Below are 23,232 nucleotides of genomic sequence, written 5' to 3' on the forward strand. Positions count from 1 at the left end.
CTCAGTGTGGATGTGCATAGTTCTGTGCGATATAAAGTAATCAGTCCAGCACAGCAACTCAGTGACAGAACAAAGAAGGCATACAAAAGCATGTCACATATATTGTCTTGTTTATGCCTTCTGTTTTCTTTAAATTAAGACAAGTATTTTTATGCAGGGGGTATCAGCAAACTCTGTAAATTGGGATATTCTAAGTAAATAATACAAATATATGCCACTTCAGAAAAACTTTTGAGGTAAAGCTTTTCCCCTCATGATAGCCATGGAAATTATAATTGTTGCAACTGACATTGAACTATTTATTGTGCATTGCTGCAACATGCAAATAAAGATATATAATGTGATTAGTAAGACTCTCATAAGGCTGGTTCCCCTCTCCGACCCCAACAGTATTACAAATAGTATCATAACCAGCAGGTTCTGAAGTTACTTACCATAACTGAATATGATCCTGGAAAGATTAACTAGGTAACTGCCTCAAAGAAGAGAGGATTGTACAGAAAGCACGTTTAATTGTTTCGCCATCATGAACAATCAATTATGCCTTCGTAAGCATCAATTAATCAGGTGTATCCAGGAAAGATCTGTGCCACATGAGCAGGAAGAATATGGCTCGGAGCATATAAAAAAATAAGGATTACAGGGAAGGTTGCCCTAAAAACGCCCGTCTTCCCCCCCGAGAGACTGCGCTCCCCCATATCAACTACTCGTGAGTGCATCAGTTCGACGTCGCAGCCGCCCTGCTCGCCTCCTGCACGCTCGGCTGAAGCGGGGCAAACAAACCGCAAACTTCGGGAGCCCTGGGGACAAGTCGGGGCCCGGCGCTCCAGGGCTGCGCTGTGCAGCCTCCGCGGGCGGAGCTCGGACGGGACCCGCCGCCGCGGGCCGGGCGGGGCTCGGGGCCGGCTGCCTCTTTCCCCCTCCCGGCGCGGATCCCGCCCGGCACACTCCACCCACCCGCGGCTACTTGTGCCCCCTCTACGGGCCGGCGGCATTCCCGTGTTGGGCGGCCGGAGGAGCTGAGCGCGGCGCGGCACGGAACGGCAGGGCGGTCATGTCGCGGGGCCCCGTGTCGGCGGTGCGGCTGCTGGCGCTGCTGGTGAGTGCGGGGCGCTGCCTTTGCCTCGGGGCTCCCTCGGTACCGGGGCGCTGCCTTTGCCTCGGGGCTCCCTCGGTACCGGGGCGCTGCCTTTGCCTCGGGGGTCCCTCGGTACCGGGGCGCTGCCTTTGCCTCGGGGGTCCCTCGGTACCGGGGCGCTGCCTTTGCCTCGGGGGTCCCTCGGTACCGGGGCGCTGCCTTTGCCGCGGGATGCAGCCGCGGTGGTACCGCCGCGGGGGTCCCGAGTGCGGCCGCCGGAGAGAGATGTTCCCATCGGGACTTGGCAGCCCTCCCGAGGCCGGCTAGGAACGGGTTTTCTCTCTTAGGGAATTAGACAAAAGGCATCGCCGTTTGCTGCGTTAAAGCAGGTGGAGGTAGGAAATCCCAACAGGAACGGTATCTGGGATGGGTGGGGTTTCTGGGGCGCCGGGAGGAGCAGGAGCGCAGTGAGGAGCTCATGTTGTTGCCTTCTTCATGTTCAACATACTCTCTATCCTAGTAAATTGCATTTCCCTTCTAAGGGAACAGTGCCAGGATGGAAGATGAATCAAAAGTTTGGCTGTCTTTATCGCCTTAGAAAAGTTACGCCAAATTCTTAACAATCCAGGACACTTCAGGCTTTCTCCTGCCCTTCCCTCGCTAATTTTCAGCCGTCAGCCTTTAGAGCTTCCGTCCTGTGGAATACTTTCTCTGGCTAAAAGCAGCGACTGTCTCATAACAAACTGAGAACAAAACGCTTGGTGTCTTGGATTTGGACTGATGCTTTCTAGCTCTTTCTAGCTGGTTTACTTCACACTCTTTGTTGTATCTGCGGCATTTTCTTCTGCTTTTCACCTTTCCAGGCTGGCGGAATGCCTGCGGAAGTTGGGCTGCTGCCAGTCAGACAAAGGTGAGGGTGGAGGAGGCCATGCCCTGGGCTGTGCAGGGAGCTGCCGAGCAACTGGGCACGGATCAGTAATGTCTTGTTGCATGGACAGAATGGAAGGCTCTGGGGGTCGGGACCTTGTTCCCTGAGCTCAGGAACCTGCAAAATCGGATTTTTTTATCTGGAGACCTCTTGTCCGATAACTTTAGTACAGACCTAATGTTGTGTATAAGTTGGCCAGCAACAGTTAAGCCTGTTTTCACGGCAAGCTGGTAGTTGGGGTTTGGTTGGAAAATGTTTTATCCCTGTTTTGTCCATTTTAACGATGGGAAACATGAAGTGCCACTTGTGCAGAAGTTTTTATATATCCTCTCTGCAATACCTGAAACCACACCATTTTGATGGGCTTGCGCTGGCTCGGGATGCTGTTAGTTTTGCCTGAAGAGCACTATTTTTCTCCGTCCTCATCATCCTCAGTTTCAGCTAAGGATGAGTCAGGATATGATGTACTGAGGGTCAACTCAATTTGGCCTAAAAGACTCACTGTTGAATAGAATATTAGACTGAATAAAGCTGCCTTAGTTGTCTGATGTCAGAAAAGAATGAGAGGCACTGCTGAGTTTTGAAATTTTGGGGTTTTTTTCCTAATCTGGGCATTCATTTGGCAAATAGTCAAGTTTCTTATTTGAGAGTATTGGATTAGGGTGATTTATTTCTTACTAATCTTAAGAAACGACTGAAAAACAAATAGATTAGTCTAAAAGTAGTGTCTTCTCAAAGTGTATTTTATCTTAGAAGCATCAGAAATGGTAGGTTCTTCCTCTCCCAGTTTTTCCTGGACGTATCTCTCAGTGCTCCCTCCCTGCCTTCAGGCTCCCTGTATCATCATCCCTGGGTACCTCGCAGAGGTCACAGCAGATTTCCCCAGGCCCCTGCCTCTGACCCTTTTCTAGGAATGTTTGTCTGTGCTGAATGGTGGTGCACCCAAAGGGTTGGGCTTGACTTGGAGCATGTCCAGAGCACACACCCAGAGCCATGGGCATTCCGGGTGGGCATGGCTATCGAGGATTATTAGACTAGGAGGTTTCTCTGCCTTTTCTAAAGGGGGTGGACATCATGTCTTCAAGAGAAGTCTTAGAACACTTCCTGCCTTTGAGTGAAAGAATAGTTTGACAGAGATATATGAATCTTACTATGGGAGTAGCAAAATTTACCTTTTCTCTGAATGTCATCCTCAGATTGTGCTTCACTGATGTTTTGGATGTTAGCCTTAGGCTGGGTGTGATGAAATTCAGGCCTGAATATATTAGGTCACTACTGTAATGTCAGAGTCATTAGCAGATAATTTTCAGAAGTCATAGAAACAAGTTAAAAACCATCACAAAGTGAAGCTTGGTTTTACAAAGAGCAACCTAGCTAGCAACCTAGCTTCTGTGGCCAGTAACACGTCGAAACATGGTAAAAGTATTTACAAGCATCTGTGTATTGATTTAACATTTTAATATTGTTCCGAAATCTAGGGAAAACCCAACTGTGGTGGGGTCTAAAAGCAGCTGAGAAATATATGAGGACTAGTGTTTTATCCATTCTATTGAACTGAAGTGGTAGGGTTTTTTTGAATATGAGACTTCAGAAAAAAGTGAATCTGTCCAGGAGAGACTGTATAACAGCAAAAAAAAAACAAAAAAAGGAAAAAAAAAAAAAGGCAATCCAAAGTCACAAATCCTGTTTTATGATTTTTAAGGGAAATTAAAGAACTGGTATGTGAGAAAAGACAGTGAGTAAGGTGTTTGATAAGTTTGCAGATACATGAAGGGTATAGAAGAAAAGGGACTTGTGAAGGAAAGGGAATTGCGTCGTGCAATGAGAGCATTGTCAGCATGACAAAGGAGATTAGTTTTGAGGCTAAGGAATCTCAATATACATGTTTAAGTTTCTGTTAAGGTATATGGAGATGCAATGGATGCCAAGTGCAGCTGTTTGATTGGATCAGATTGTACTTTTGAAGAAAATCTCGAGAACGTGTGAATCGTATCCCCCCAGGTGAAACCATGTTGGGAGATGCATCCATCTGCTTGTAGATGTTTGATCTGTGGGAGCAAGCTAATTCTAGTCTGTAGGATCCATCAAAACATGGGTTGTATGTTGTTGGGTTCTCTGCATTAAATCCTTTGCTCTATAATCCTTCTGTTTTGGGTTTACAATACTTAATTGGACATACCTGCAATCAGTAGAGCTCAGGGAGAAATAAATATAGACTGGTTTGGGGTCAAGTTGAACAGTGCTCCAATCTCTGTTAGTATTGGCTATATTTCTGCTGGTCATAATGAAAATTTAGGCACTTAGCTTTCATTTAGATATGTAAATTTGTGTACCTTATTCTGATATCATGCAAGCAGCAATATGGTCAACTTGCAAGGAGCTAAAAATTAGGATAATAAAATGAAGATTAAAATTAACTGGACACCTACGACTGTCGAGGTGCCCTGTTAAGTTAGTGAGGCTGAGGGACCTCCATCCCTCATTTTAAAGAACAGGATAAACAGTTGTCAGGAAGCTTTTGGGTGTAGTTTGTTTTTCCCCAGGGCCAGGAGATGACCTTGGATAGGTCATCTACTAGTTCTTCTTCTCTGCTTGCTTCTCTCAGGTTGTCTTCAACACCAAACTGACACAGGAAGTAGGAGCTCCAAATCTCCTAACACACAGCACCCAAAAAAGACCATGTTTCTAGGCATTACTGTTTCATGGTATAGTAAATACAGGCACATACCTTCTTGGTTACTCAGTCTTTATTGCTTTACAGCTTAAATTTGGGCTTTGTGTTGAAAATCTGCCCTTTAGTCACTTCCTGACTATATGAACAGGGATTTGGGCAAGAGCAGCCTTGCAGTCACTATACATGGCAGTCACTCCCTTCTTTCCCATGCCCTCTTGCCTATTCCTTCTGCTTTCCTGTAGTATTTCATTCCAATTTCATTACTTCAGGCCTCGGACCATTTTTTTTTGTAACCATCCCATTTTGTTCTTACAGTGTGTTGTCAGCTCTGGTCAACAGGTGTTGTCAGTAGATGGCTGGGTTTTGAGCTAAGGCTCAAGCAAATGACAGAGCTTTCCTACTCTGAGCCATTTAACAGAAGGCAGTTGTAAGATACTAAAAAAATAAAAGTAAAGTGGGGGAAGGGGAAAAATTCACGTGTTCAAAGGACAGCAAATTCTAACATTTCACTTGTCCTTGAAAATGTCACTGAAAAGTGCTTTTCCCCCTAAAGTTTTTGGAACCTTTAAAAAATTTCAATAAAAAGGCCAGATCCCTTTACATATTTTTCCCCTATTATTTGTGCATCTTGTGAATAAAATTATCATTAACACTTAAGTTAACATTAAGTGTCTTGAACGTTTTTTATAGGTATCTTCCAAGTCCCTTGTGAGGCTACCTGTGGACTGTAGATTGAATAATACAAGAGCAAAAGTATTTTTTATTGTCTTAGCATTAACCTGGAATGTTTTGAGGAGCATTTGCTACTGTGCAAATTGATTTTTACTTATCTTACTGAAAGATTTTCTTTTTATAATGGCTAGTGGAATTTTTTGCACATTTTTGACACATATCTCAGTTAAAGATCTGTTTATTCTTGGTCTTCAGATACTGTTGTTTATACTGGATTATGAGGTTTCCAGTACAAGTAAACTTCTCACCACGTGCCTCTTGTCTCCATTCAGTTTTAAGACAGAAATTTTTCCCTCCAGTTTACTGGTTAGAGCAACCAAGGATGTTTCTGGAGACATCTTGACAATTATTCACCTTCCAAAAGAGTTGCAGCTTCTGTGGAAAAACTTGACTGTAAAGCAAAATTCTCCTGTCATCTTGCTGGTATAATCTCATTAGTCCTGAAAATAAATTTTGAAAATCCATAAAATTAGTAAAATCAAATAAGACTAAGAACATCCATGAAAACAGCTTGGTGTGAGATCCTGTACCCATCATGATGCATATCCATTAGGATACCTACTGCTTGATAATTTTTTGTCTTCAGAATATATACATTGGGAAAAATACCCTTTGAAAAGCAGTTTTGTTGAACAAGTTGAAACAGAAGTTTGCTGTATTGCTCAACACAGTCTCATGGATTGTGTGGGTACAAGATAACATCTTTTTAAAAAAATAGAAGCTGTCATCAATTTAGTAATCTAGACTGAGTCAGAGGGAGGAATAGGGAGAGCCCAGTGAACAGACTGGAAACCAGTCAGAGACTGACTTATTTGAGTAGAAAACACCTTTTCTGAGCCTGCTTTGCCTTAGGCAAAGAAAGTAATCCCAAGAAATATCTAAGAAAATAATCACCCAAATTGCAAAATATAAGTAAGTAATAGTTTTCAGAACAGTACCAATATTCTCTGCCTGAACAAAGTTTAAAAGTTTGATTTGGAGGTTTCCCATGTTGTAATAGCCTTACTTCTTATTGTTGCTGCTTCCAATACCTACATTTCTTGCAGTTTGAGGGGTGGTGTTACTTGCAGAGTCTGATGCCTGGAGAGGGGACATAAACATGGGGTCTCTGATAAGTTGGCTTGTTCTGGCAGGATTTGTTACCTAACTGAGAAATTCAAGGCTATGCATAGCTGTCCTGGCCTATGCTGGTGTGTGAAGAGCTGGGCAGTCCCAACACTGAACGTCATCCTGCAAGGTTTTGTCAGAGCAAACACCTCTGCCCTATTCAAATAAGTGATGCCATTTATCCTCCCAGCAAGGTTCTGAGTAAGAGAGCTGCTTCTGTTGTGTACACTTCAGCAGATGTTTGGGTCAGTCCTTGCCTTTAAACACCATTTATCCGATTTTCTTCTCTGATGTGATTTGTAACCCACCACAGCCACAAATCCAAGGTTTGCCCAGAAGAGGGAGCTCCTCCAAAGTGCTGCAGGCAACCAACGCTTGTTTCCATCAATGGCACATCCTCATCGTTTTGGAGTACTGAAGCATTACTCAGCACTAAAAAAAATGGTTGCTTAAAAATTACTATAAAGTCTGACTTTATTAGGGAAAAATATTAATTGCTTATAATCTGTTTCCTGCTAGGAAAAAAAGGTGCCAAACTTAATTATTATGTAGTTAGAGTGTATATTTTAATGTCAGTGGTTATGGATGAATTTTCAGAAGCTGTTACGGGTAAATAATAAATAGTAATTTATACAGGTCAGAAGCCTTCTTCTTGTGGCTTTGTTGCTCTTACAAAGCAGTTCACGAAAGTTAAGTTTTAGTAGTGCTGAAGTGACATAGAATAAATAATGACTATCATAATTTCCATTGCAGATCTGTTTGAATTATGGACATGGGCTCAATGTGAAGGTAGGTTATAATGGAAAGCTTTTTCTTTATCAGTGACTGTAGAAGGGTTCTCTGAGCAGCATGTCAATGCCATGCCATTTTTCAGTTGAGAAATGTCTTGAATTCTGCCATTTTCTGATATATGAAAGCTGCATAATGAACAGAGAAATGAAAGCTGAAAAGTGAATAGATTCCTACATTCATCACCTAGAGTAGCATTGAACTTTGAGAAACTTCCCCTAACACAGTAAAAATGTAGATTGCTTTTTTAAACTCAGTAGATGAGAAAGCACTGTTTTATTGAATATGTTAATTTAGGAGTCAACAGAGACAGTAGAGACTAAAGTGGACAGAAGGATGAGGGGTATCACTCAGAGCAAGTTAAACAGGGATAGCAGAGACTTGGGTGGATTGAATAGAGGCCTGCTCTTCCATGTATTCTGTTTCAGAGAGAAGGTTAAATATGCAAGGCAGTATTGGTAGGAAGATAAATACTGTGGTTAGACAGAAACGGCGGTTCAAAACAGCCTTAGTGCCAAACTTCTTCCCATATCTGATGACAAGCATTTAAATCTTCCAGAGCAGGTGTATTTTCACCAACCAATGGTCAAGGAAGCTTGCTCATATTTTTAAAGCTTGTCTTGCCTAATTCTATCTTGATGAGAGGACCAGTGTCTCTTTTCCTCTTGAACCAACTTGAGGACTCTGTAGCTCTTAGACTGTGACTCAGAAGGTTGATGCTGCTCCATGATTTTGAAGTTACTAGCTATTGAAAGAGCAAATGTTGCTCGGAAGTCTTGGCTACAGCAGCAATAAAGCATTTATCTGAAATGACTAAGTGTAATGCTGACGTTCTGTGTTGTATTTTCACAGGTTTATAACCGAAATGACAGGAGTGGCATGTTGTCTCATCCCAACAGCCTGGTCAGACAGAAGCGAGAATGGACAGTTCCTCCAGCTTTCATACGAGAGGAGGAGGACAATTCCTATAAGAATCCAATTGCTAGAGTAAGCCTAGAAAAGAGTTAAATGTGCAATACACAGAAAAGTGGAGATGAAAACTGTAAAATAGGAGTGTGGCTTTGCTAAACACATGCAGGAATATTTCTTTTATTTTAAAGGAACTGTTGAATACCAGTTGAAAATTGACACATTTACTTCTGTATCCTTTACTTCTAAAGCCTGGTTTGGCTCAGTCACTCATCTTTTTATAGCCCCATTTTTCATTAAGATTTTGAGGAATGTGGTATCTTTGAGTTTTTTTCACCCCACCACCCATACTCAGCTGGGGTTGAAGTTGGCAAACGGGGCCCAGGTCTGCTGGTGGTAATTGGACAGAAGGGTGTACATGGAGCATGATTATGTATTAGTAGTCATTTAGGAAACTGAGTTAAGAATAGCCAAGGTGTTACCTTTGTGGAAGAGTGATGTGTATCTGGCTCAGCACCAGTGTTGACACCTGAATTCACCACTCCTGCCACTTCAGCATATGAAGTGACTGCAGGTGGTGGCAAGCTGTTGCCCTCTGCTTGGGCTGCTCCTTGATGATGATACTGGCACAATGCACGCTTTTCCAGATGTTTTGAATATCTGCTGACAGCAGAAAAACGGTGTAATCTCTAGTCTCTGCAGCCTTTTCTATGTGTTCATATCCAGGTCTGACCTTTTTTCCTCCACGCTATCCCTTCTCCAGTCCTGCTATATTTTCTAGCTTAGGTCTGACCTCCCAGCTCAGATCCTGGATCCAGATGTTTCTCATCTCCCTGTGCCAGATTATCAAACAGTACATGCAGCCATTCCTGCATTCATCTCTACATCTCCACAGTCAGAGGAGTGCAGGGAAATAAATATGAAGTGTGTTAAATATTTATTTTTGTTTGTTCATTACAAGGTAGAAAAAAATATTTTGTTGCACTTTTAAATGTGATTTTATTTACTGAGTGCTATTTAATTTGTTATATTCCTACTAGATACATTCAGATCTTGAAGATACAGGAATAGTAGTAACTTACACTATATCTGGTCAAGGAGTAACTGAACCCCCTTATGGATTATTTGTTATCAATGGAAAGACTGGTGACTTGAACATAACAGGAAGGGTGGACAGAGAAAAGACTCCAATTCTTCTTGTAAGTTGAAAATTAATTTTTTTCTTTATAGATCCCCTCCTGTCAATTTTTTATTTATTTTCTTTAAATGTGTCTGCTTGAAATAATACATATATATAATGTATTTTTGGATATTTGTGCATACCTGCTTGTATTTATAAGTATATGTAATAAGCTTTTATGATATTTATTCTTTGTTATATATAATGGGTGTATTTCTTGTTTGTATTCGTATTTTGTATACATGACAGTCACTTACTGGATTTGTTTATTGTTTCTGTCTGTATTATCAGGTCCGAGGCCACGCACTAGATAAGAATGGGGCAAAACTGGAAGAGCCAATAGACCTCCCAATTAAAGTTGTGGACATAAATGACAATTTTCCAGTGTTTTCACATGAAGTTTTTGTTGGTTCAATTGAAGAATTAAGTGAAACTGGTAACTTTAATTTTTTTTCCTTTTATATTTCCCCAGGGTATGCAAGGGGACAAGTGAATATGCACTTTGGAGCAGTACATCTGCAGTAAAAAGGCACATTCTCTTGGTGACATAAGCCAGGTTATTAATGTGTGAATGGAAGTTTTTGATCAAAATTAAAATATGTTGTGTGAATAAGGGAGAGCATCCCGCTAGGGGCAAGAGAGAACAGTATTTCCTCTTGTGGCATCTTTGGTTTGTTGTTGGGGCTGCCACAAATCCAGCAACCAGAATTCTTTTGCAGGAATTGCACAGGAAATGCAATCTGCCTTCTGGCCTATTAGTCACAGCCTATTTGGGAGGGGTTTCACTTTGCCATCCTCATCCAAAGCCCTGCTTTATTTGTGGCTGGGGCGGTAGTTTTCTGGTAAGCACATATGGCTGTGCCATAACCATCGAAGAACTAGTTAATGACCATTTTCCTATAGACATCAGTGAACATAAAAGCAACAGATTATTTTCAAGGAGATTAGAAAAGATGGAATAAAACAATTTAATAAATAACCTGTCCGTGTGTCTGTTTCAATGTTACCATAATCTGAAGAAACAAATTCTTGCCCATCCACTTGGGTGAGGTGTTGAGTAACCTCAGTAAACTTTCAAGTCAGTAGCAGCCATATATATAATGGCTTTTAGTATGAATTCCACCTAATGTTAAAACTTGGGCTCTGGATGCTGAGGTATACCCTCTCCCAAAGGACAAAACCCCCTGCCATAAATTATATGGGGATTGTACCATGGGTACCACCATGTATATTGAGTGAAGCTGTTGGAGGGCATCAATAGAGATCAATGGTTTTAATAATGTTCAGGTAAAGGAATAATTGGTGGTCTCTTTGGAAAAACGTGTGAGGGAATTTATTGTATGAGTAGCTCATTATTCAACAGTTTTTACTTTCTGCTCTGCTTGGTATCTACATTTTTCTGTCAGAATTACTGAGAGAATTTAGTCTGTTGTTTAATTTGTGCATTGAATTTTATGGGTTACAGATGTGTGAATGCTCTCTTTTTGTTGGATACAAAGTATACTTTTAACATGTACCTAATGGGTTTAAGAACACTTCTTCAACTTCATGCATTAAATGAATAAAGTCAAGAGCATCATAAAATTGTGCAGTGCTTCTAACAAAATGCTCTTATCTTTGACACTGCAGTAAAGATATATGCCAGTGCATGGTGGTGTAAACAAGTGCCATATTTTTGTTTGTGTTTTCCAGGTACAATTGTAATGAGGATAAATGCAACAGATGCAGATGAACCAAATAATTTGAATTCCAAAATTGCTTTCAGGATTGTTTCTCAAAGTCCTAGCGCTGCATTCAGCATGGATAAGAATACTGGCGAGGTTCGAGTAGCAAAAATAAACCTTGACAGAGAGGTAAAAACACCCTCCAGTTGTGGTCTTTGTTAGTAGTGGTTTTCTGGTGCCCCCATTGTGTCACCCTCAGCCCTGCTTGCAGGGTGAAGAGCTGGCCCTCTTACTTGTCTTAACTTCCTTTGGGATTAAAACCTTGTCTGGCTGATGCATGCTTTTCAGGGATTGAGGGAAAAGGCAATGGGATTGAGGCTGTCTCTCCCCACATCACCTCCCTATGCCAGCACCAGCCAAATGGTTGTTGCTTTCTTTCCTCCTTTGCAGCCAGGGCAGCAGGTATCCACAAAAGGCATAATTTCTTTCAGCTGGGGAGCGTGTAGCAAAGATAACCTAGATCACCACCTGCAAAGCTGCTGGTTGCATCTGGATTTTTGCAGCCTGCTATGCAAATCACAGTGCAAAGAGTTAGGACAGGTGCTACTGTGAATCTGCACTGAAAGTCACATACTGCCAGGGACATGACTTGTGCTTGCAGAGCTTTCCCTGGCCAGCAGGTGGTGGTGGGAATGCTAGCTCTGTGCCTGACGGATGTGACTCTGCCTCTGAATGTCCTGACATTCAGGTGTCACTGGTCCTGTCCCTGTTCATGGCCACGGGAATTTTTTACTTTGATATGTAAGTACAGTCTGAGTTTTTGTGTGGAAGATGTGAAGGTCCCGTATCCTTTTCAAAGCCTCAGTTCTACTCCAGCCGAATCTGTCAAGGCGCTTGTGTGCAAGATTTACTTCTAGCTAGAGAGGTGTTACAATTGACCCTAAGGGGCATTAACGACATGTAACAGAGATCATATAGCAATGGGAGATTTTTTTTTAGCCTGGATTAAAAACCTTTTTCTTACCATGACAGACACAAAGTAGCTACTCTTTGGTGGTGGAAGCGAAGGACCGTGGTGGTGAAGCAGGTGGGAATGCTGCAACATGTTCTTTAGAAATTAAGATTCTGGATGTCAATGACAATATACCTGTTGTTGAAAGTCATGCAGTAAGTATAGTTATCACAATTTTTAGCATGTTCCTACACTTTCCAGTACCCCATAATCAGACATTGTGCAAAATCCCTTGCACTGTTGAAATGAGGTAAACCATGACATCTTTTTAAAGAGTGTGTTGTTTTTTTTAATTGAAGTTTGAAGGAAGCATTGAAGAAAACAGAGCAAATGTGGAAATTATGCGAATAAAAGTATTTGACAAAGATGAAGAGTTTTCTGATAACTGGCTGGCAAAATTTACATTTGTTTCTGGCAACGAGGATGGCTATTTCCAAATTGTAACAGATACCCAAACAAATGAAGGAATTTTGACTGTTGTGAAGGTAAGTATCGATTTTAGAGATGCTACTTTCAATATTAGAATAATTTATCCATGTGTTGGCAAATTGTTTTTATTCAGTCAATATGTAAAATTCAGTCAGTACTTAAAATATGTGGATACTCCTCCTTTGCCATATTTTTAATGCGTTCAGTAATTCCATGCAACATAATAATTTTGTCAAGCTTTTCCTCTGGCATTCTGCGTGATCTCAAATATGACTAGTAGGGCAGAAGTCCACAGATTCTTTGGGCAACAGTACTAACATGCTGTAAACTTTCACGTTTCTGCTGTCCTTGATGATCTCAGTATAAATTTTTTATATCCCCTGGCCACTAATAATGTTACAGGCAGCACTTTTTCCATGAGGTGTGGGCTACAGTCTATTTTATCAATTTCTGTAAGTTGAAATGAGGAAAATATTTTCCATTAATGGAAATGTCTGCTTTTATAAGTTTTGCTTTTCTTTAGTCCACAAAACCTGAAGATGCATCGTGCCCTAGCTTTTCTGGTTTTTTTCCTGCTTGGGTTTCCCTATCTGAAAACCGCTAATTATTTAAAAAAAAAAAAACAAAAACAAAAAACCTGAGCATTATTAAGTGAAAAAATAACAAACCACAAATTTGGAAGAGCTAAGTAATTGAGCATTGATTCACTGAAAGTGCAGGCAGAAACTTTAATTAGTTTAAATCAATAATATAAAGCCATACTTACGGTGCTGTCCATTAAAAATGTGTGAGAGTAACAAACTTCCTCACACTGTAATGTCCTTATTGTTAAATATTGCTGAAATATTTACATCCTTACTACTTAAATAAGGATGCTATAGTATTATTAAATATTAAATGTGTGCATGTTGTCCAGATATTTGATTCTGAAAAATTCAGAATGTTTTTGTATTATTTTCTTTATTGCTCTAGGAGCTGGATTATGAGAAAATGCAAAGCCTAAACTTAGGCATTGTTGTTACAAACAAAGCAGAGTTCCATAAGTCAATTAAACCCAGTTACAAAGCAGAAACAATTCCAATCAAAATTAAGGTGATCAATGTGCGGGAAGGCCCTGTGTTCCCTGGTGGCACAAAAATTATTGAAGCAAGTGAGAAACTGCAGATAAAGCAGGTTATTGGACAGTATCAAGCCTATGATGAAGACACTGGGAAAATCGCAGAGCACATTACGTAAGAATTTCTTTATAACCATCAAAACTATGTCAGAAGTCATATCTTGTTGTCAAAGTTTGCATGTTGAGCCAAAATAATTTCAAAGGCAATAATTTTCTGCTAAGTGTAATTCACACCTTAAACATCATCATGATCTTGAATATTCTATTATGCAGAAAACAGGTGATATGAAAATCCTCCTTCTTTTGTTGTATATGGCGAGACATGAGTGTTTGGGCTGAAGTTGTCTGTGTTTGCATGATGTGTTTGTCATACCTGCCTACTTCTGAGATTAGATTTACCAGTCTGATTCCATTGTCTGCAGTAAAATTAGGAAGGAATATGCAGAAACATTTATCAGTCAGACAGAAAGGGTGTAACACAGATACGTCTGCATTTGTGTGTTTGGGTTTTGAATCACAGCTTTTCAGCTAGAATTTTAAATTTAACCACCACCATGGCCTTTATAAATGGAGCACAGCAGAGTTGCACACCCAGGGGTGGATCCCATTCCCCCATGCCTGTAATACAGTTTTTCATGGGTGTCTAATGCTCACCTTGTGCTGGGAGCACAGAAGGAGGGGAAGAGGATGGTACCCAGCAGCGTAGCTCCATCTCCTGTTCCAGCCTCACTCACTGACTGTACTTCCTATAATGCACCCATACCTAAATGTTTGATCTAGAGAGAAAAGCAGCTCTCAACATGCAGGGTAGGTTTATAGTTGTAACCAATTACATCAGCAGGAGCATCAGACTAAGGGATTTGATATGTTTTAAATGGCGAGTAAACATACTGTGAAGCTGCTTTTTCTACTGATGGTTGTTTTCCATGTTATAAATGTGTCCATCTTTGTGTGATTTTCATCAGATACATGAAAGGAAAAGATGCAGCAAACTGGATCACTGTAGACTCAGTCACAGGTGAAATCAGACTTGCTAAAAATCTTGATTATGAATCACCTCATGTAGTAAATGGTACCTACACTATCACCATGTTGGGTGTAACTACTGGTAAGTAGAGAGGGTTTTGTTTTCACACAAATTGGCTTGTTTGCCTATTTACAAGGGTAGTTGGTTTAACCTGCCCATGTCTAAAGTTAGGCACCAAGTGCAGTCTTGGTGTTCAAAGGAAAGACTCGGGCAACTCATTTTTTGGGATGGGTTCCCAAGGTATCTGTTTCTCCCTTTGGCTAGATGGAGGTGAACTTCTATAAAAAGTTTTCAAAGATAGGTCTGATAGGAAACTCTGCTGTCAAGGTGGGAATTGCCAAAATCTCAATATGCCTATCACCAGACTTCACAGTCCTAAGTTTTCTTAACTTCTAAGCAAGAAAGGCTCTCTGAATTTCTTTTGTATCTAAGTAGAATTCTTCATTTATAATCTGCATGTTACTGTGTAACCATACAGGATTTTTTTTCAAGTTATAGTCATAAAAAAGCTTGCCTTCAGAAGAACTTTATATATTGTTATATATTAATAATAACTAACAATATGTAGTTATAATTAATACTTTGTTATTGATAATTAATTATTAATATTATATAACTAATATATTTATATATTATTTATAATATGTGTCAATATATTTATTAACATTGGGAATGAAGCACTGCTTTCCTGAGCTTCAGGGAGATCTCTTTCAACTTACTTCAGCAATGTTGGCATTTTGGAAAATACTAAATTGGTTTTTTTTCTTATTTCAAGATAAATTTTTGTGCACAAATCAATTTAATTTTTAATATTTTAAATTATTAGATTCCCCAAGGAAAACAATCACTGGCACAGTCGTCATTCAAGTTCAAGATGAGAATGATAACTGCCCAATTATTGCGAACCCTGTGCAGACTGTGTGTTCAGATGCAAAATTAGTTAATGTTACAGCTCGAGATTTGGATAGTTACCCAAATAGTTATCCGTTCAGCTTTACTGTCATTGATGAACCAGAAGGGACAGCAGAAAACTGGATAATTGCATCTGGAAATGGTAAGAAAATGTATTTTTAATTGCTTTCAGTTCTATGAAGTTTTAAGGTCATAATTTATTAATTCCAGTCAAACTGACAGTGTGGCTGAGTGAGACCATGGAAAGCATATGGAGTCAGGCATTTAAACCATAATTTACATTCTTTTCCCTTCTCTCTAAAGATTATAAAAGCTCAGACATATCCTCTGGGGTGTGTTGCCTTCCCTCAGCTGGACCATCTTTTCCTGGCTTGATGTCCCATGTGTGGTGACCAGGATTTCATGAATAGTGCTAGGATCAAACTATACCAATCATCTCGTGGAAAACATGCTGTGATGCATTTTCTGGGCATAGAAGACAAGCTGTCCATGAGCCATCAGTGTGTCTTTGTGGCCAAAAGGTCTATGGTGTCCTGGGGTGCATTGGGCAAGGCAATGCAAGCAGGTTAAGGGAGGTGATCCTGCCTCTCTCCTGTGCCCTGGTGAAGCACATCTAGAGTGCTGTGTCCAGTTCTGCCTCCTTGGTACAAGAGGGATGTGGAATTCCAGCATCCAGACAGAGGGCTATGAAGATTATTAAGGGGCTAGAGCATCTCTTATGAGGTCAGGCTGAGTGAGCTGGGCCTGTTCAGCCTTAAGAAGAGATGACTGACAGGAAACCTCATGGACATCTATAAGTATCTGATGAGAGTGTCAAGAGGATGGAGCCAGGCTCTTCTTGCTGGTGCCAAGCAATAGGACAAGAGGCAGTGGGCAGAAACTGATGCTCAGGAAGTTTCCACCTGAATACAAGGAGGAACTTCTCTACTGTGCAGTGACCACACACTGGAACAGATTGCCCTGAGAGGATGTGGAATCTTCCTCTCTGGTGGTACTCGAGAACTGTCTGGATGCAATCCTGTGCCATGTGCCTTAGGATGAACCTGTTTGAGCAGGGAGGTTGGGCCAGAGGGCCAACTGTGATACCTCCCAACTTTAATCATTCTGTGATCTTCTGCCTGGTTAGTCCTTGACACGATACAGGCACAGGAGCAGGTATTTTGTTGGCTCCTGATCTCTCTCTGTGGCCTACAACAGATTAATCTCCTCAAGACTGAAGCTGTTTGTTTGTGAGTTCAGCCTTTATCTATCCAGATGACATGAACGCTATATAGGTGATCGGGCTGTCTTCCATGCTTAGTCTCTGGTTTTGTGAAATTTCACAATTATCTGAGGCTGCAAGTGAGCATGGCTGCTCACTTACTGGCGTGAGTTACTTGGTAAAAATAAAATGACATACTGTAGCAGCAGTACACTTAATTTCATTGCATTGGCTGGGCTTAACTGGAGGGGATTTGTTGGAAGACTGTAACAGTTGTATTTTAGTTAGTTTACAGGAGTCAATTTTCTCTCTGCTCAGTTCTTGTGTTTTGTTTTGTTTCCTTTAACCTCCCTCCACTTCTGCTTCAGATACCAGCATACAGCTGGTACCACAAAACCTGAAGCCAGGCAGAACTGAAGTTCCCATGCTAATAAAGGATTTCCAAGGGGTCAGCTGTGCTCTGCCACAGTCTCTGCAGCTGACTGTGTGTGAGTGTGCAGATGATGGTGTGTGCCAGGAGAAGTTTGTTGGTGCGCAGTCCGTGGGTCTGGGACCAGCAGCGGTTGCACTAATCATCTTGGCATTTTTACTTTTGCTGCGTAAGTAATTGTTTCATGTTATCTCAGAAGCACTGCAAATGTGGTCTGCAAAACATCAGGAAAGAAATAGTCCAGCTCCCAGGTTTTATCATCTTGATACATTCTGTGTAAACTTCTAGTCTTGTGGGAAGTCATGGCACCAGTAATTTTGGTAATATCAGCACTTCACCCTCAAAGGATTTCAAGCTGTGCATTTTAAAATTAATAATAACAACTATTAATATTTGTTTGTGGTGCAGTAAATAACAAGTGGGAAAGCACTGAGTAATGCTTTTGGTATTCTGAGATGTCCCCAGGTAAACCCTAACTCTTCCTACTCAAACCACAGCACATTCTCCACTCTCTTCTGTCACTGCAGATTCACTGCCTTGCTCAGAGCAGCATGTGACTTTGTTCTTTGGTGAGATAAAATAAAATAAAAATAAGAATATTTGTAATTATGGTGTGGCCAGGTGTAGCAGTGCTGCATTTAAACTCCCAATGGTTTATTGCTTGTGCTGGCAGCAATCTAAATGTGATAAAACAAAGTTCATGACACAGGAATAATATTCTCTGCTTCTGAAACGGGGTTATTCTAAGTCCCCCAGGGGACACTCTAGGCATGTCAAAGGAGTGGTGAGGTGGAATATACATGATGCCATGTAGTAAAAGAGGAGGAGTTAGAAATGCTGAGGTTGTACACTGATAGCCAGGGCTTGGAATTGTTATATGACATCTTCGATACAAGTATGGTTCCATACATGTATGGCCATCTTCAGGATTCAGGCCCTGATGTGTTAGTTGTCAGTTTGCTCTCTAGGAAAATGACCTTGGCATATGCTTCTAGGAAATGCCTTGAATATTTGGGAACCTGTCTTCAATCCTTGCCAGCCCTCATACTGATCACTAGCTCATTGAAAATGTATTTGGGTATGGGAGCTGGTCAAAATCACAGTGGCTGTAAGTATGCTAAGGTTCTAATAACCACACTGTTAATGGCAACCTTCTGTTTCCCTGTAGTTGTTCCACTGTTACTGCTGCTGTGCCCTGGTGGCTTGGGAGCGAAGGGATTTGGTGGAGCAAAGACGTTTGCTGACATACCAGACCACAGTGAAGCGATGTTGCGTCAGTGGAACAGTGAAGGAGCAGCTCCTCAGGAGAAGGCATGTATCCCTAAAAACCCTTCTCTTAGATTTCTGTCCTAGCGTTCAGTTTGGCACCTGGGGCCCCTTCCACACTACAGGTGGATATTTCAAAGCTCTATAACAGATTTTAACAGCACACGAACATCAGTTAAAATTAACTCTGTGAGGCTTGGTGAAGGATGTTTGGGACATCAAACTTCCACCAGCAGCTGTAGAAAAAGCAACCATAGCACTTAAATCCAAAAATATAGGGAAAGCAATCAAGCAAATATTGATCATATCTGAGCAGAAGATAGAACTGTGGGAAAGGCTTTGAACCAACAGAGAGTGAAACATTTGCATTTGCAAGCCTGGAATGCTCTGCACCCCTTCGGGAGCATCATAAAGCAGCAAAATAGTGGGTTATAATGCTGAGCTTCCCTTCATTGGTTTAAAGTTTCAGACTGTTTTAAATTAATTCCCTGTGTATTTTCTTTTTCAAACAGAGGAAATTCCTTAGTAAAAAAGAAAAAGGCAGAAAAAGGTGCAAATCTGCAGAGGGAACAGTAAATACCAGGAGACATTTGCTCTTTGTTGTTATGCTACAAAACAAGGTTTTCAAAAAAAGGGCATGACACTGACATGCTCTTGCACAGTGACAGAAACAAAAGGTAAAAGACTTTGATTTAGGGCCAATGCTCACACCAAATTCTTGTTGAAAGATAATTAACAAGGAAGTCAAACTGCTAGGAAAAAAGAAAGGGCCAGGATGCACCACAGGCAGTGCATACTTCCCCACTTTGTGTCTGAGGAAAACTGGGCAGAGTTTTTCTTGGAGCAGCTGAGCTCCCTAGAGTTTTGCAAGTACGTTTTTCGTGGGTTTTTTTGTTTCGTTATTTTTTGTTTTCAATCCTCTGAATTTCAAGAAAACAATGTGTCTATAGAAACATTTCCATGAAACTTCTTGGCAGTTTATTTGTGGAAGCTGCACCCTGTTTTAGGAGGCCTTTGACTCTTTGCAGCAACATGTATAAGTGCAAATTGAAATGAGTTGTAAGGCAGCACCCTCCCTGTTCCCACCCAGCCCCACTGCTGGTTTGGTGAGTTCCATGTGCTAGACAGCAAAGCTTTCATGTCATGTCTTAATTTGTCTTATTTATATAGCCACTGCTAAGCTTCATTCCACCCACTGCACTTGGGAACTTGAAAGGAGGAGCAGCAGCAGGAGCAGCAGCAGCAGCAGGAGCAGCAGCAGCAGCAGGAACAGCAGCAGCAGGAGCAGCAGCAGGAATGAGTGGAGAAGAAGTTCTAATAGGAACAGGCAGCTCTGCCTCTCACGTAGGAGAGCATCACAGCACTATTACCAGGGAAAGATGGGAAGAGCAAAGGTGTCTTCTTTCTGCTGCCGACTATGGAGCCATCATGGCAGCTGGAGCAGCTGAAGGCATGACAGGTGTAGATGGCAAGACAGTAATGTCTGGAGGAGGAGTTGCTGTGGGAGCAGCAGGAGCCATGAATGAAGAATTCTTAAGAGACTACTTCAATGATGTAAGCATATGACCCAAAAATAACAGTATTGTCATGTTTACACTTAGCATTGTGAAATATTGTTCATGGTATGACAGACAGAGATGAGTAGAGATGTAGATATAAACAGTTCTGATATTGTGTATGTGGAGTTGGGGGCATTATGGATTTTTGGATTAGCCACACATGCAGGACTTGGAGTGTGACAATGCTCAGTCTTCTAGCGCTGAATGTTTGCAAGGTGTCACACAAATAGACCTTTCTCTCAAGGAAGATATTTGTGGATGACATCCAGAATATTCAGCAATAGCAAAGGAGCGCCTTGCCTGGGAAAAAGCCCTGAGAAAGACCATATGATCTAAATCTCAGGGATTTAAGAACATGAAACTGGTCTCTAGGGAGACAACTGTGATTCATCATGAGTCACAGCTCCAAACTTTACCACAGAGCAGGTTTTTGGAAGATAAGCCAAAGATGTCATACACCAGTGGGTGGGGTTATATTTTCAAAGTAGCTGATGCAGTAAGTGGTGCTGACTTGTCTATTTGCCCAGCAGCCTGGGTAAAGGGCCATTCATCAGAAGTGTATGAGGCATGTGTTGCAATCGCCTTCCTTTTTTTTCTTTTACTGACCCAACCATTGGCCAGTAGGTTGTTCCTACTTGTTGAAGTTATTTCTCTTCATGGTGCGCACATCATTAGTCCTTCGGCAGGTGAGCTCCTTTTAGTGAAAGTTTGACTTCCATGCACCATCACCTGTACAAACAAAACGTCTTCACACCCTATAGCTGGCAGCTGGTGTGGTTTTGCAGGGGAGTAGCTGTGCAGATTTGAATCACCACCTCAGGCCAGGGAAGGATTTGAGCTTTAGGTACTTGTGTGTTGCAGAATGCTCTAGCTACTGGTCTCCTGGGTGAACAGATGGAATAGTAGCAATCTCCTTTTCTTGTACTCTTTGTGACATACTTAAGCATAACTGCCTGATTAAGTCTTCAGATGGGAAGTCATACTCAGTATCCACACAACTTCTGGGAGGCTAAAGTATCTCAGATTAGGTGTGAGGAAACAGACAAGTAACCAAACCAAGTAGTTTCAGCCACAGATTTTTGTGGCAGAATCTTGGGTTGTGTACCTACTTCCAGGATCAAATGCAGATAAACATGGGGAGTCAAATTGGATCTGGATGTATAGTACATTACACAGATGCCTGAGCTAATTTGCAGTCCAGAGCTTCAAATGTGTCAGAAGTGGTTCTGCGCACAAGCGAGGAACCATATTAGATAAAGCTGGTTCAGCAGGCTCAGAGGATTTGGCTGTCTTCACTTTTGGAACTGGAGCTGATGCAAACACATACACAGATATTTGTGCCAGCTCTGCAGCAACTCCATGGCAATGGTTTCAGATTGAGCTGACCCTGTAAGTACTGTAGCCAGAACTCCTGAGCCCTCCTTGTTGCCAGGTAGCCTGGATAGAGCCTAAGAATTTACATGGTGGACTATGCATCCATGCTTTACCAATCCATTTAACTTTTTGATTTGCTTTCTCTTGGGCATTTTGGATGTGATCTTTCAGTCTGTGCTAGTGAGAAGGGCCATGGTAGGTGATAACATGTCAGCATGTACTCAGTAAATGTTTCTTTAAATGTTAGGGTACTCTCAGAAATGGTCTTGGTGTTCTCCCACAAAAAACTAGTTAGAGGTAAAGTTCATTCACTCACTGAACTAAAACAATTTCTTCATGAGTATGAAGAAGTATCACATTTAGTGGAAGGAACACCAGCAGATAGTGATGGTATGCAAAGTCTTAAAAACAATCTCAGATTTTTCTTCATATCAAGTGTACTGTCAAGTTCAGACTAATTTCAGAAAAGAAAAAAAAAACATGTTAGGTACCACCCTCATTTGGTTGACAGTTTCTGTGGGGTCAGTTCAATTTTTTATTCCAACCTTTTTGTCCAAGCATTTCTGATTTTTCAAAATTACTAACTCCAGAGCTGGCATTAATGAACTTTTGCTTGCTTTTGTTTTCTGTCTGCAGAAAGCTGTCTCTTTTGCGGATGAAGATGAAGAGCAAGCTGCGAAAGACTGTCTCCTGGTTTATTCCAAAGGGGAATCAGGCTCCCCTCACGGCTCCATTGGCTGCTGCAGCTTTATTGAGGGGGATCTTGATGACCATTTTCTTGATGATTTAGGAGAGAAGTTTAAGACTCTAGCAGAAATTTGTATAGGTAGACAGATCAACATGAAAGAAGGTGGCTACAAGAATGAATCGGGTTTTGGTCTTAGTGAAGCTAAGTCACAGTTCTTAGATCAGCAAAATGCTTCCACCTCTGAACAAACCTTTGCCTCAGGCAGTGGTTTCCAGTCCCTCCCACCCATGCATGCAGGCAGTGGCACTGGAGAAAGCACCCTGTCCAAGGAGGTGGTCACAGAAACAACCTTTTCATCTTCCCATTCTGGGCAGCACAATGCCCTGCACCTCCCCACAGGCCACATGGAGAGCAATGTCACCATGAAGGAAACATCCTATTCTGTGGGGGCTCCTGCCCGCTCAGCCCCTGTCTTTTTTGACCCCCAGTTTAAGGAGAACGTAGTGGTGACAGAGAGAGTGCTGGCACCTGCATCGAGCATTCAGGGCATGGTGAAAATCCCTGATTTGCCACACGGAAGTAACATGGTGGTTACGGAAAGGATGGTGAAGTCAGCAGGTGCAGGGCCAGGAGCCCTGACAGTTCAGGATCTTCCTGACTCCCAGTATGTCGTGGTGAGGGAGCGAGAGAGAGTGCTCGTGCCTGCTGCAGAGCAGGGCTTGATCAGCTTCCCCACTTCCACGGAGGAACGCAGCACGGTGCTGAATGAAAGGGTGGTGACAGCCTCAGGGCTGCAGAGCAGAGCTGAACAGGCAACAGGTGCCAGCTCAGGAAGGCAAGAGCATGCTCTGATCACAGACTCCCCACTTAACTTGATGGCCTCTGACATAAAAGGGCCACCTCCTGCCAGTGCCACACTGAGCAAGTCTTCCAGGGTCACCAAATACAGCACAGTGCAGTACACTCGCTCATAGCCTGGCTCCTTCCAGGGGTGCCAGTGTCCAGCACCCTTCTGTCTGCATGCATCCTGCCTCGGGCTCTTCCATGGCATCCAAATTTGCTGGAGCTTCCAGAATGACATGTATTCATTTGCACTAGTTTGTATAAATATGGATTATATGACCAGGAAGCAAGTAAGAAAAACTGATGTTATGTT

The 23,232-nt window shown here is 41.7% G+C and overlaps 1 protein-coding gene across 1 annotated transcript; it reads left to right on the forward strand.

The window, feature by feature from the left end:
• The first annotated feature begins 1,054 nt into the window (after positions 1 to 1,054).
• On the forward strand, positions 1,055 to 23,050 carry LOC134041737 (desmoglein-2-like). Its single transcript, XM_062488698.1, has 15 exons — positions 1,055 to 1,099; positions 7,273 to 7,308; positions 8,161 to 8,295; positions 9,258 to 9,416; positions 9,689 to 9,833; positions 11,090 to 11,250; positions 12,094 to 12,228; positions 12,373 to 12,558; positions 13,475 to 13,734; positions 14,585 to 14,727; positions 15,473 to 15,700; positions 17,128 to 17,358; positions 18,358 to 18,500; positions 19,626 to 20,009; positions 22,025 to 23,050. Exons 1-15 carry the CDS (start codon positions 1,055 to 1,057, stop codon positions 23,048 to 23,050), a joined length of 3,417 nt encoding a protein of 1,138 aa, XP_062344682.1.
• Positions 23,051 to 23,232: the final 182 nt, after the last annotated feature.

Source organism: Cinclus cinclus, chromosome 1 (assembly GCF_963662255.1).
Source record: "Cinclus cinclus chromosome 1, bCinCin1.1, whole genome shotgun sequence".
Taxonomy (NCBI): Eukaryota; Metazoa; Chordata; class Aves; order Passeriformes; family Cinclidae; genus Cinclus; species Cinclus cinclus.